The sequence below is a fragment of the Podarcis tiliguerta genome, assembly GCF_965153285.1.
Source record: "Podarcis tiliguerta genome assembly, chromosome: 17".
Lineage (NCBI taxonomy): Eukaryota > Metazoa > Chordata > Lepidosauria > Squamata > Lacertidae > Podarcis > Podarcis tiliguerta.
Genome location: NC_139550.1, coordinates 812,100 through 826,243, shown reverse-complemented (window position 1 = coordinate 826,243; position 14,144 = coordinate 812,100). Strand labels below are relative to the sequence as shown.

The following is a 14,144-nucleotide window of genomic DNA, read 5'->3' as shown; positions in this document are numbered from 1 at the left end:
ATTCCTTATGTAGCAAAAATGTTCACTGATTTTTTTCAGCTCAGCTTCCACTTAGCGATTAGTGGAAGTCAAAAGGCTTTGAAAAAAAGCCTGTTTAGCAAATTTGAGAGCACCTTGGTCCCCATGTTTTTGACATGACCCTTAAGATTGCACAGAAATCCTCTTAATTCTGATGAATCAAGACCTCAAGAAGTGAAGGAAGTGTTTTGAGGGGCTCTCAGCTATGGACTTCCCCTCGTCCCAAAACTCATCAGAGTCTTGGAATGTATATCAAACTACTACTCAGCAAAAATAAAAACTAGCATGTTACGCATTCATAGTAGCTAGAACGGTCAGTGCCAGAACTTGCAAAAAATTGGCTAGAATACACGAAAGGTGGTGAAAATCAATAGTCATATCTGCATGACAGAAAAACAAGCTAGATGTTTAAAATGAGTGCTTATTATTATTATTTTTGCAACAGCAATTAGAAATATCTTTTAAAAGCCACAAAATAGATTTTTTCAAGTTTATTACATTTATTGCATTTTATACGAGAAACGTAAATGACATGTCTCCAAATGATGGGTTGCATGGAAGAAGCAGAAATGTCGTAATTGCTCTTCCGCAGCAGGGTAAGACCCGAGATGTACAGCCTTTTGTTACAAGCCTCAAGTTCATGTCGCCTCCTGGATATCCAGACACATCAAGTTCCACCGCGGCCTCGTCTGACTTAGGAACTCCAAGCCATTGGAGAAAAACCTCCTCAACTGTCCTAAGCCTTGGAAAAAAAACAAAACCACACAGAGAACCTTAATTGGGTTTACTGTGTTTCCCAAAACCCTTACCATTCCAAGAGATTTGACACCAATGTACTAGACAGAACATGCATAAACCAATACCAAGAGAACCAAGCAGATACGGCGCCACGTAGGTGGACTCCCAAAGAGATTCATGGTTGAGTGGCAATTTGAACCCCGGTCTCCCAGGTCCAACACTTTATCCACTAGGTTACCCTGCTGTGTTGCCCAAGGCTTTGCCCAAGAAGACATTTTATAACCTATTAAAAAATGCATCGTCTCTTCCCTCAGCAGTGGAGATTTGTATGTTCATGTCAGAAGCAAGCCAGCAGTAAATCACACTGTGCAAGTTGGGGTTAACTCTTTATTAGCAAAAACACAATCAGCACAGACTTGGCAGAGTGTCAGGCCTAATGGGCACAGTCAGTCTTTACCCTCTATGAAGCAGTTTCCTCTCCACTGCTGCCCAAGTCTCCAGGGTTTACCCCAAGTAATCAGAGATTGTGCCTGTGTGCTTGTCTTTGCTCCTACCACTTCATGCCTCTTCTGGTTCTGGGAGACCAGGAGGGAGGGGAGCTTGTTGCAGCAGAAGGGACTTCTCACCAGCCTGACACAGTGACTTTTCACCAGCCTGACTCATCTCTGCCTCTTGGACTCTCCCCTCCCCACCCTCCTGCTTCAGCTTCTGCCTCTATTTTGGACTGCTCTCTGCTACAGACTCTTCCAGCTCACTAAGCCCTGTCGCCCCTTCAACTTCAGAAACCTCCTCTTCCCAGTCTTCTCCCTCTGAGCACTTATCATTGCCCCACCACCATTCTCCAGGCTCTGAGCTCTCTTCCTTTGAGGGTTCCTCCCATCATTCCTCTGCATCCAACCAGTCCATGACATCTCAGCTCCGATAAGATTGAGGACACATATCTACATACCTGCCCCGTGATCTCCCGAGGGCTTTCTATCTGGTCTGAAAGTCAACAGGATAGGCCGACAGACAACTGGGCTTCTGCATAAGCTTCTCAAGTAACAGATGAACAGGTCTTCACGCTCCTCAGTTTGCTATCAAAGACAGAAGATGATTGGCAGTGGACTGAGCAAGTGAAATACACAGAGAAGATCACTAGGGAGAATTCGCAATTCAGATACGGGGTTAACAGTTCAACTAACAGGGAGAATAAGCCACTCACCCCAGGAGCCGTATTAACTTCACTGTGCTGAATGCCAATACTGCCCGTGTTCTTAACATGGTTCTGTAGAAAATCCCACTCCTTGGTGCTCAAAGCCAGCACCTTCTGTACCTGTTGGTTGGTGCACACCACCACAAATTCGCTTGTTCCATCTTCTACTATGATTCTGAAGGTTTGAAGGAGTAAGGAGATCACAAAATTATTCTGACTCGGAATGGTGGTCTGTCTGTGTCAAGGAATGGCCTGAAGCACAGGACTGATCAGCTTAGCTCCGAAGAGGAGCTGGAGGGGGAAGATTCACACCCGCCCCCCTTGTCTCCAGTGGTTTGAGAAGCAGCGAGAGACACAGACGCAGAGCAGCTTAGACAGGAGTTACGTAACTACGAGGTAGTAGCAAGGGAAAGAGAAGGGAGGGAGCAGCTAGCCGAGACGTCATTCGTGTGGGGGAAACTCCTTCCCCACAAACTAAAACGGGTCAGCAACCTTTTTCAGCCGTGAGCCGGTCCACTGTCCCTCAGAGCTTGTGGGGGGGTGGACTATATTTTTTTTTGGGGGGGGGGAATAAACAAATTCCTATGCCCCAGAAATAACCCAGAGATGCATTTTAAATAAAAGCACACATTCTACTCATGTAAAATACACTGATTCCTGGACTATCCATGGGCCGGATTGAGAGGCATCCGGCCCCCGGGCCTTAGGTTGCCTACCCCTGAACTAGGAGGTCTGTCCATATTTGAGAACAAAGGACGCAAAGAGGAGGAGGGACTTTCCGTTGGCGCCCAGGATGTTGCGGGAGACAGAAGTGGGAGGATTTAGAGTAGCTAACTGCTCTCCTTGTGGAGGGATGTGGATTTTTGCTTGCATCCTGATGCTTGAATAAGAAAACTATAAATTATAAACTGCTTGTTATTTCTTGTTTGTGAAGTTACCGAAGGGAGAGGAGGACTCTCCATGCCTGACAGTCTACTCAACTGGCTTACAGTCCAGTCCAGGTGAGGAGACCACTAGACGACTCTGGCATTTGGCCCGTGGGGACTTTTTGGCCAAGCCACACCCGCCTACCCTATACCTGGTGCCATATACCATGTCAGGTATGGGGCAGGTAAAAACTTGGCTGAAGGGGCTGGAAGGGACTGAGCAAAACCAGACAAACTTTGAGACTTGCTCAGGCTGCACAGACATTGCATTCAAATCCTGACTCTGACGAAACAGAACCTTCAAAGCCACAGCAAAGGGAGATTGTGGAAGGCAAATTCACCTCAAATCTAATCCACTGTACTCACCTGGCACGGGCCTTGCACACTCCCGTACGCGACAGGCAAGGTGGGTTATACTGGCTGCATCTTCCCTGGATGAGAGAGGAAAAGATGGCGAACTCAGGTCACTTCTCACTGAGGTGGCAAACAAGTAAATGTCCGTCGGGATAGAGGTGCGGGGTTCCTACAGTTGAATGCTTTCTCCACACAAAAATGCAAATAGATAGACATAACATTTTACAAGGACAGGAGGGAACACCACGGACAGAATACCGTATTTTTCGCTCCATAAGACGCACCTGACCATAAGACACACCTAGTTTTTAGAGGAGGAAAACAAGAAAAAATATTCTGAACGAAACAGTGGATGTATGCTTTTTTTGGTGCAGGCTGTAGCCATGGACATGCTATGTGATGTGATGGTGAATTTGGGGTGACCCAATGTAAAAATCCTGAGGATCCATCGGCTTTTACCTACCAGCTCCCAGGCAGCCTCCGCTAGCGTCCCTTATCTCCCTCCCGATCCCACTGATCAGTTGTTTCCTTTCAACACTCCCTTCCCTCTCGTTTGCCTTAATGTCTTTTCCTTAGCTAGAGCAGTTTTTTGCTCCTCCTTTTCTTCTAATTTCTCTCCTTATTGCTTTAGTCTTCCTGTTTCCCCCCTTTGCAAGTTTGCTGTCTTTGCCTCTCCCCTCTCAGGCAGCCTCCTTTATCTCTAGCATCCCTTATCTCTCTCCCCGATCGGCAAATGATCAGCGGCTTTGTTTCAACACCCCCTTCCCTCTTTCAAAAAAAAGCGCATTATCTGCTTTTTGCCCCTGGGCAATTCGGCTCCAGGGACCACACATTCATTCCATAAGACGCACAGACATTTCCCCTTACTTTTTAGGAAGAAAAAAGTGTGTCTTATGGAGCGAAAAATACGGTAACTGTCACACACAGGAGGAAGAAGGATATACAGTGGTACCTTGGTTTTCGAACGTAATCCATTCCAGAAGACCGTTCGAATTCTGAAACGTTCAAAAACCGAAAACTCAAAAGCCGACAGTTAAGCCTCAGGATCCTGAGCTCAGCAGAAGCTCGTGGCATGTTCGAATTCCGAGGCGTGTTCAAAAACCACTTCCGAGTTTATGGCGTTCGTAAACCAAAATGTCTGTCAATGGAGACATTCGAAAACCGAGGTACCACTGTAGGTTGAATGCTTCACCTCTGGGTTTATAAATCATTTAATGTGTCAAGACAAGCAGATGTCGTTAATACTGCAGTTGTAGTATAAGGGGTTGTTATTTTGAGTGGAATGTAATGGAGATGAATAAGATGTTGGAAAGCAGAAACAAAGTAAATCATCAGACCATCAATTCTAGTACGCAGGAGGCCACCTAAATTATATAATTTGGCATCTGAATGATTGGGATTAGTAATTGTACAATAACTTGGCACTGTTATAACGAGGCTAACATTGGATTACTGTCATTGAAATCTAAAATCTAAAAAAAAAATTGTTATTAAAAATTTTGCCCCCTTTGCACAGAACAATATCAGGAGAAAGGTTCTAGTTAGAGGATAGGAGTTTGTTGGGCACCTCAGAGAAGATGCTGTTGCAAAGGGAGCAGCTCCAGTGCAGGGACAAAGACAGGACACACGCCAGGTGACAGGCGACCTGTGCTTGGCCCAGAACAGAAGGCTCAGGCGTTATCTTGGACAAATGCAGCACGGAAGGAGCAGAGGCGGCACCCAGCTGCCTAAAATTAAAAAGACAAAAAGGATAGACAAACAGAAAGGTTTTAGTTATGAGATATCAAAGTTTCAAAAAGAACTTCTAGAAAGCAATACTAGAATACTGTCGAAAATGTATAATTTGCTCCTGGAATGGCATAAAAAAGATGAACAGGTTAAATTGGTTATGATACACTGGGCAAAGGACTTAATACAGATGGGAGAGGCTTTGGGAAACAGATTTGAAATTCACAGCATCCTGTACGCTAAATATGAAAATGATGTACCGGTGGGTATTTGAGCCCTACTAAATTACCGTATTTTTCACTCTATATGATACACCAGGAGGGGATGCAGGTGGCGCGGTGGGTAAACCCTCAGCGCCTAGGACTTGCCGATCGTATGGTTGGCAGTTTGAATCCCCGCGGTGGGGTGCGCTCCCGTCGTTCGGTCCCAGCGCCTGCCAACCTAGCAGTTCGAAAGCACCCCCAAGTGCAAGTAGATAAATAGGGACCGCTTACTAGCGGGAAGGTAAACGGTGTTCCGTGTGCTGCGCTGGCTCGCCAGATACAGCTTGTCACGCTGGCCACGTGACCCGGAAGTGTCTGCGGACAGCGCTGGTTCCCGGCCTATAGAGTGAGATGAGCGCACAACCCTAGAGTCTGGCAAGACTGGCCCGTACGGGCAGGGGTACCTTTACCATTACGACATACCAGACCATAAGACGCAAGTAGTTTTTGGAGGAGGAAAAGAAGGGGGGGAAATATTCTGAATCCCAGAAGCCAGAACAGCGAGAGGGATTGCTGCGCAGCAAAAGCAGCAATCCCTCTTGGTGTTCTGGCTTCTGGGATAGCAGCGCAGCCTGCATTCGCTCCATAAGACACACACACATTTCCCCTTACTTTTTAGGAGGGAAAAAGTGAGTCTTATAGAGCAAAAAATACAGTAACTAAAATGTATAGAACAAGTTCAAATTTCTGCTGGAAGTGTCAAGAAAAGGAAGGTACTTTGTACTCACAGGGAAGAAAGGTCCTGGGGTGCAGCAGCCAGAACGGACACGCAGCTGGGCATAATGTACGTACAATAGACGTTTTTGAATCTGTAATACAGAGGTTATGATTTTTCAAGGAAGCAGCCTGTCTGTTATCCTAAAAGAAATATATCAATGCCACGGGGCAGAAATGGGATTCCCAAAGAACTGGAGCTCAGGGTAGCTGCTAATTCCCCCCCCCCTTTAGTACACCCCCCCCACTGCCACATCCGATCTTGACTCAGTCCTGTTTGTAACTGCGCCAGCCTTAAAACGTCTGTTTCCTTTAAGCGTTGAGCCCTTGGAATTTCATATAACTTAACAGTGCAACATATAATCAGTGGTGTCCCCAACGGACTCGGCATCCACAGATACAGAGGTGCTGTATCTAGTAATGAGAGCATGGCAAGGCTGGGGGGGGGGTGGCAGAGCCGTAGCGAGGTGATCTTGTGCCCCTGGCAGAACCGTCCAGATAGCGCCTCCAAGCCACGGACAAATTAGCTCTTCTTTCCGCCTTTCCTCCAATCCCACCCTTCACCCATTCAAGACCCTCTATTTAAAACCTTTTCCTATGTGGCAATAATCAATATTTTTATTTACAGTGGTACCTCAGGTTACTAACACCTTGGGTTACAAACACTTCGGGTTACAGACTCCGCTAACCCAGAAGTAGTACCTCGGATTAAGAACTTTACCTCAGAATGAGAACACAAATCGCGCACTGGCAGCATGGCAGCAGCAGGAGGCCCCATTAGCTAAAGTGGTACCTCAGGTTAAGAATGGACCTCCGGAACGAATTACCATATTTTTTGCTCTATAAGACTCATTTTTTTCCCTCCTAAAAAGTAAGGGGAAATGTGTGTGCGTCTTATGGAGCGAATGCAGGCTGTGCAGCTATCCCAGAAGCCAGAACAGCAAGAGGGATCGCTGCTTTCACTGCGCAGCGATCCCTTCTTGCTGTTCTGGCTTCTGAGATTCAGAATATTTTTTTCTTGTTTTGTTCCTCCAAAAACTAGGTGCGTCTTGTGGTCTGGTGTGTCTTATAGAGCAAAAAATACTGTAAGTATGTAACCAGAGGTACCACTGTATAGGCATATTTATGGACATATGTTTTAGCCGATTTTGCACACACACCCCTCGCCTGTGCCCCTGGGGGGGGCATTGCTCAACACCCCGTAGCTACGGCCCTGGGTGGTGGTCAGCACAAACACACCTACCAGCCCAGAGTAGGCGCCTAAGCCCATTTCAACGCCTTTTGATTCCACATACCTGATGGAAACCTTGCGCTGCAAGTTCTGAAAGAGAATTCTGGCACCAGGAAGCAGACCCCAAAGGTAGGGCAAGAATGCCGTTTCAATGTACACATCCAGCACTTCTGAGGCACCAGCTGTAGGTGATACACGTAGCTTCACGGTGTAATTCCAGGATAAGAGTTTACCTAAGTGTGAGGAAGACAGGCAACACTTTGATCTCATCCAGTAAATACCGTATTTTTCGCTCTATAAGATGCACCAGACCACAAGACGCACCTAGTTTCTGGAGGAGGGAAACAAGAAAAAAAATATTCTGAATCTCGGAAGCCAGAACAGCAAGAGGGATCGCTGCGCAGTGAAAGCAGCAAACCCTCTTGCTGTTCTGGCTTCTGGGATAGCTGCGCAGCCTGCATTTGCTCCATAAGATGCACACACATTTCCCCTTACTTTTTAGGAGGGAAAAAGTGAGTCATATAGAGCAAAAAGACTTGGCACCAGAGCAGCTCTCCCCCTGCAGAATCATTCTGCTTGACCCAGACACACCGATCAGGTCCATGTGTCTTCTTTATGGGCCCAGCCATGGACCAGAAATGCTCCTTCTACCGTACATTCAAGGTTCTCACCCATCTGCTGCATCAAAACCTCTGCAGGCGACTTCTTTCCAACGTATGCTTTAACCAAAGTCCTCTGCACTATTAGGCCAGGGAAAGAGACCAGGGAGCCTGTGAAACTAATGAGTGGGAACAGGTTAAAGAGTTTTACCAGGTTCTCAAATACTTGGAGAGAGCACGGCCAGATTCTCTCCCCTAAATTTTATTTGATTTTCCATATTTAAATTTACATTCTTTTTCCCCCAAGTGAATTTTTATTGTTTTCCTTACATATTCTTTTCCAACAAATTGTAATAACACCATACATTCCCTTTGACTCTGCCGAGTCGCAGAGATGGAGCTAAGCATCAGATATTCCTCATCCCCCACCTAAAAAACAGCGCAGGCTGAGTCAGTAACCACTTCCCTAAGAGCATCATCACTGTGGAAACTTCCCAGTTCCGAAGGAACAATTTCCAGACATGAAGCTGAAGGCAGAAGAGGTGCAGATTCAAGCAAAGGTGTGTGGCAGGAGGTATGGGATTGAAGGGGTCAGGACATTGTTGTAAACAAAAATTGCCCTTTTCCCTTATGGGAAATTGCCCTTTTCCCTTATGGGGTATCCAAGAATTATAGAATTATAGAATCATAGAGTTGGAAGAGACCACAAGGGCCATCGAGTCCAACCCCCTGCCAAGCAGGAAACACCATCAGAGCACTCCTGACATATGGTTGTCAAGAGCCCATATAGAGTCCTTACATAGGTTCTCCATCGGTCGGAGAAAATAACAGAGGCCAACCAGAGAATATTGAGAAGCAAAGCAGCTAGTAAGCCTGATCTTGATTGATCTGTTGCAACAGGGTGCTCCCCTCACCCTCAGGAAAGGAGGAGGAACCACCCCCAGAAACATCATACATACATCACAGAAAAGGCGGTCTAAAACAGAAATTTGAATATTGTTTTTCTCCTGTTGTTGTTTATCTCCTGTCTGGCAGGTTACTTGATTGGATTTCCTGGGGAGCCCGGCCATTCTTTTGTAGTGATAAATACTTATTTCCTGGGCCAGGTCACAGGCTCACACCCTATTCATATCTTAAATGTGCCCTTAAGACAGGATTTGTGAGGAAAGAGACAATGGGAGGTTTGACCTTGCAGAGAAAACATTTGCTCATTTAGGAATCAAAATGGTTCCTGGTCAGTCTTCCTGTGCTGATCTATGTACGTGCTTGGTTGGTACACTTATGAACATGACCATATTAAGACCTCAAAATCCCTATCACACATGACACGGCTGCATGGTGCATATCAAGCAATGTGTGACTTAACTGGCATCTCTGGTGCTTAATCTTAACATGATCCTTTTGGGTCTTGTTTAAAAGCATCCATACATTAATCAACACATTACGGAGGTGGCACTCGTGTATGGAGGGGGCTGGTGGGGTTCAAGAGAGCGCCGCTTCCCTGATCCTCCAGCCATGCGCATGCAAATTACTCTTCAGATTAAGACGAGGTCTGTGTGCACCTCACGTCCTCAGCTAGCTCTCTCTCTCATCTCAATACAAGGCACTGGTACTCAAAAACCAGCTTCTCTCATATCCACAGCCATTAAAAGCCAGAATATCATTACATTTTCTTTTTAGCGGAGAGTCAGAAGCCAATACAAAAATTCCCTGTTGCAGGAACTAATTGACTGGGCCATGTTGTTCCCTTCCCTGTGAATCGTTTTGGGTTTTTTTATGTTTCCCCACAGATTCTTTTATCAGCTTCTTAGTAAAGAGGAACAGAGGGAAGGCTAGATTACCTGGAGCTGAGAATCTCCGGAATGGAAAACAGCTTTCGATCCATCTGCGGCACTGTCGAAACCAGCTGAAAAACAACATTCCTTTATAAAAACACAATGCAATGTCAAACACTTAAAACTTCCTGACACATGGCTGCCTTCAGATGCCTTCTAAAAGTTGCATAGTTCTTTATCTCCTTGACATCTGGTGGGAGGGTGTTCCACAAGCCAATTACCATGAACGCCTTCCGCTTGGTTCCCTGCTACTTCACTCCTCACAGTGAGGCAACGCACACAGGCCTACCTGAGAAAAACAGCCCACATGGTGCAGCAGGGCTCCATCTGGAACAGGGAGAAACAAGGAATGTCTCAGCGGATTCAGGTTTCCTTGTGCTGGTGAGCAGCACAGTTGATCAAAGACACCCAAGTCCTGCAAAAGCAATAGCGCCAAAGATACAGTCACTCAGAGCTTTTCTTGCTGTGACAGTAGTCACTAAAGAGAACTGTCACCTCTTTTTCTTGAGGCACATGGCAGCCATTTTATGCCGGCAGCCATGGCACTTTTACCTAAAAAAAGCACTGGATGCGGGACAGAATAGAAAAATATTGTGCAACAGAATACACTGGACGCTGAGGTTGCGAACGTGATCCGTGTGGGAGGCACATTCACAACCCGCAGAGTTTGCAACCCGCGTCTGGGCACGCACGGGTTGCGATTCGGCGCTTCTGTGCATGCGCAAAGTGCAATTTAGCGCTTCTGCACATGCGCGACCGCTGAAACCCGGAAGTAACCCGTTCCGGTACTTTGGGTTTCAGCCGTCCGTAACCTGAAAAAATGCAACCTGAAGCAGCTGTAACCCGAGGTATGACTGTACAGTGGTACCTTGGGTTACATACGCTTCAGGTTACATACACTTCAGGTTACAGACTCCGCTAACCCAGAAATATTACCTCGGGTTAAGAACTTTGCTTCAGGATGAGAACAGAAATCGTGTTTCGGTGGCGCGGCAGCAGCAGGAGGCCCCATTAGCTAAAGTGGTCTTCAGGTTAAGAACAGTTTCAGGTTAAGAACGGACCTCCAGAACAAATTAAGTACATAACAAGAGGTACCACTGTACTGGTAGTTGGAAGGACCCCTGAAGGTCCTATATTCCAACCCCCTGCAATGCAGGAACGTGAACTTGGCATTTATATGCCACCCAATCAGTTATATCCTCTGGGTAGAGGGGGGAGGAGACCCACATCCGTCCCCAAGCCTAGAAGTATGTGAAGAATGGACAAGAAAAGGTAACAGATCCTTTGGGGAAAGCAGCAAATCAAGTGGCAGTGTTTCTGTTAAGGCACAGGTAAATACGGACTCAGAAAGAACAGGGTCACAAACAAGAGGAAATCTATGAACTACAGACTGACAATTTAGCAGAGCAAACAAGGAAGAGACGCCAGATTGTCGCAGAGTAAACAAGCCTCCAGCAAAGGACAAGCATTTTGATCACAGGAAATCAAAGAACCCCAGAAATGACCGGGAGGTCTCTTGTGAGGTTTCCAGGAGCCGTTTTTCATCCTTACCGCGCAGTGGGGGATGGTGAGATGGTACAGGTGATCCGGGTGCAGGAAGGGGAACCACCGGAGCGATTTCCTCAGGAACAGAAGCAACAGCTGAAGTGAGAGAATTTATTAATAAAGGGGAAAAAAGAGAGGCCAGTAAGAGAAGAAAGCCAATTTTAAATGTAAAGGCAAAGCACATTAAGAAGCAACAGAATTGGCTTCCCTGCAGCACAGGTGATCATTTGAGGGAAAATGAGAATTACTGTATTTTTCGCTCCATAGGGCGCACCGGACCATAGGACGCACCTAGTTTTTAGGGGGGAAAATCAATAAAAAAAAAATCTTCTTCCCCCCCCCAGCCCCAAAGAGCAGCGTACAGGCTGCGCAACCTCTCCCTTCTGGAGGGGTTGCGCATGGCTATGGCACAAGCCAAGGCAGCGAGTGGGAGAGGGGCTAATAGCCATAGCCCCGTGCAACCTCTCCCTGCCGGAGGGGCTGCGCGGGGCTATCGCTGAATCCTGGAGAGCGAAAGGGGTCAGTGCGCACCGACGCCTCTCGCTCTCCAGGCTTCCGCGAAAGCCCTGCGCTCTTTAAAGGGGTCGCGCGGCTTCTCCTGGCTTTTCTGGGAGAAGGGACTGATGCAGCCAGTCAGTCCCTTCTCCCTCCTGTGGAAAAGCCCACAAGAGCGCACGGAGCTTGTGTGTGGCTCTTGGGAGCTTTTCCCGCCTGCCTCCCCCCTGCATTCGCTCCATAGGACGCACACACATTTTCCCTTGCATTTTAGGAGGGGAAAAGTGTGTCTTACGGAGTGAAAAATACGGCAAAACCAGCTGCAGAACGCTGGAAATGCAATATACATCAGTAGAGGAACAATGCAGGAAGCAGCACTTATCTCAAAAGTCAACCCAGCTACCTCCACTCCAACCCCGGAGAGGATTCTGAAAACACCCCTTGCCCCCTCCCCTGTCTTACTTTCTGCTGGGCTTCACTGGTCTCTTGCGGAGCGGAAGTGGTAAACTCTTGCCGGCACCCGGTTTCTCCAAGATTCTTGCACAGTTCAGGGCTGCCCATCCACACCACTGTGGCTTGAAAGCAGAGTTGCGCTGCGCGGCCGCCTTTGCCCCCGTCTCCGGATGTCGGCAGATAGTTGCGCCAGACGAGCCCCTCTTTCTGCGTCACGAGGAACAGGCGGGACACGCAGGCCGCTTCCGCAGCGCTGCGCTGGGAAGGCTCTGCTGTGCTGGCGCCCGACTCTGCCCTTCCGGCGCCGGGTATTCTCCCCTCTTGTGATCCTGGCTCAGCGGCTTTGGAGCCATCGCCTTCTGCGTGAGAAGAGGTCCTTTCATTCACTCGGCGACCCTCGGAGGCTCTCTTTTCGGGAGTATGAAGGATCTCCACATCCTCATAACAAAACTGTACGTAAGGCCTTGGAGGAGAGCAGAGCAGAGGGGTGAGTACAGCTCAAGCCCATTATGTACAAAAAATAAATACAATGGGACCTTGGTTCTCAAACTTAATCCGTTCCAGAAGTCTGTTCCAAAACCAAAGCGTTCCAAAACCAAGGTGCGCTTTCCCATAGAAAGTAATGCAAAATTGCTTAATCTGTTCCAGACTTTTAAAAACAGCAATTTAACATGAAGTTCACTATCTAACGAGGCCATGGATCCATAAAATGACAGCAATAAACAATGTACTGCAGTCACACAATCAATCATTCAGTAGCTGAACTGGGTTCCACACAGTCACATAAACAAAACAAAAAGAGCCACAAAAGCAAAAAACCCCAAAATAAATAGCAAAAACAGACAGACCTCATCGTAACACTCAAAATGGAAGTGTGGCACTCAAAAATGAAGTGTAACTCTCAAAACGGAGCACGTTCGGCTTCCGAAAAAGGTTCGCAAACCGCAACACTTACTTCTGGGTTTGCAGTGTTTGGGTTCCAAGTTGTTTGAGTACCAAGGCGTTTGAGAACCAAGGTACCACTGTAAACGTAGCTGTGAGTATATGCCCACTTCCCAGTAGGTAATTTTTTCTTTGTTTGCATTTCTTATGCTGTGAAGCTGCTTTAAATGCCCTGTGGGCAGAAGGGCAGCAAACTCCAAGACTGTGCCATTATTTGCCAAAAGGACAGTACAGTCGCACCTTGGAAGCTGAATGGCCTGGCTCCTGAACAAATCGGCTCTTGAACCATCAAAACCTGGAAGTCAGTGCTCCAGTTTCTGAATGATTTTCGGAAGCCAAACGTCCGGCGCAACTTCTGATTGGCTGCAGGACACTCCTACAGAAAACCAGAAGCCACGCTTTGGTTTTTGAACAGTTCTGGGAATCGAATGGACTCCTAGAATGAATTCTGTTTGAAAGCCAAGGAACCACTGTATCTGTCAGGGGCAGAGGAGGAATGGTAGAGACTACCTCCCCTCCCTGACCCTTCCAGGGAGGAGGAAGTGGAAGACAGATTAGATTTACAACAGGGGTTTACGGGAGGTCACAGCTCAGAGGCAGATGAGGGGGAAAGTTGGGAAATAATGGGAAAGGAGGAGGAGGAGGAAGCAGCAGAGGGGCGACAGCCGATGGACACTGTGTCTTTAGAAAGTACTCCAGACCCTCCATCTCCCAAAACCCAGCAAGCCTTGAAAGTAGAGAGCAAGGAGCTCAAAGAAAGAGGGCACATAGCAGCACCCGTAGAAGTGATGAATGGGGAAGTGGGAGAGATGGGGGGGGGGGTGGAGATTCACTCGGGATAATGCCATTATCCAAGAGGCTGGGTTCTATAGCTTCTCTCTGTAGTTACCGTATTTTTCGCCGTATAGGACGCACTTTTTCCCCTCCAAAAATGAAGGGGAAATGTGTATGCATCCTATGGGGCGAATGCAGGCTTCGCGGACCTCTCCGCAAGCAGCAGGAGCCCAGCGCTGGGCTCCCGCTGCTTGCGGAGAGTTGCCTGCATGCTGAAGCCTGCGCGCGCTGAGCTCAGCGCGTCCAGGCTTCGCGGACCTCTCAGCAAGCAGCG

At 47.5% G+C, this 14,144-nt stretch overlaps 1 protein-coding gene across 2 annotated transcripts in view; it reads right to left on the bottom strand.

The window, feature by feature from the left end:
* Positions 1-494: 494 nt before the first annotated feature.
* Positions 495-14,144, bottom strand: part of CTC1 (CST telomere replication complex component 1) — a 34,089-nt gene continuing 20,439 nt past the window's right edge. For both annotated transcript variants that reach the window (XM_083419520.1, XM_083419519.1), the window contains exons 12-23: positions 12,104-12,557; positions 11,153-11,242; positions 9,891-10,016; positions 9,608-9,672; positions 7,839-7,945; positions 7,232-7,400; positions 5,951-6,031; positions 4,799-4,958; positions 3,244-3,308; positions 1,961-2,126; positions 1,706-1,832; positions 495-760 (exon numbers count right to left, since the gene is read on the bottom strand). In XM_083419520.1, coding sequence (XP_083275646.1) covers positions 657-760; positions 1,706-1,832; positions 1,961-2,126; positions 3,244-3,308; positions 4,799-4,958; positions 5,951-6,031; positions 7,232-7,400; positions 7,839-7,945; positions 9,608-9,672; positions 9,891-10,016; positions 11,153-11,242; positions 12,104-12,557 — 1,714 coding nt within the window. In that variant the 3' untranslated portion in view covers positions 495-656. The remainder of the gene's footprint in view (positions 761-1,705; positions 1,833-1,960; positions 2,127-3,243; positions 3,309-4,798; positions 4,959-5,950; positions 6,032-7,231; positions 7,401-7,838; positions 7,946-9,607; positions 9,673-9,890; positions 10,017-11,152; positions 11,243-12,103; positions 12,558-14,144) is intronic.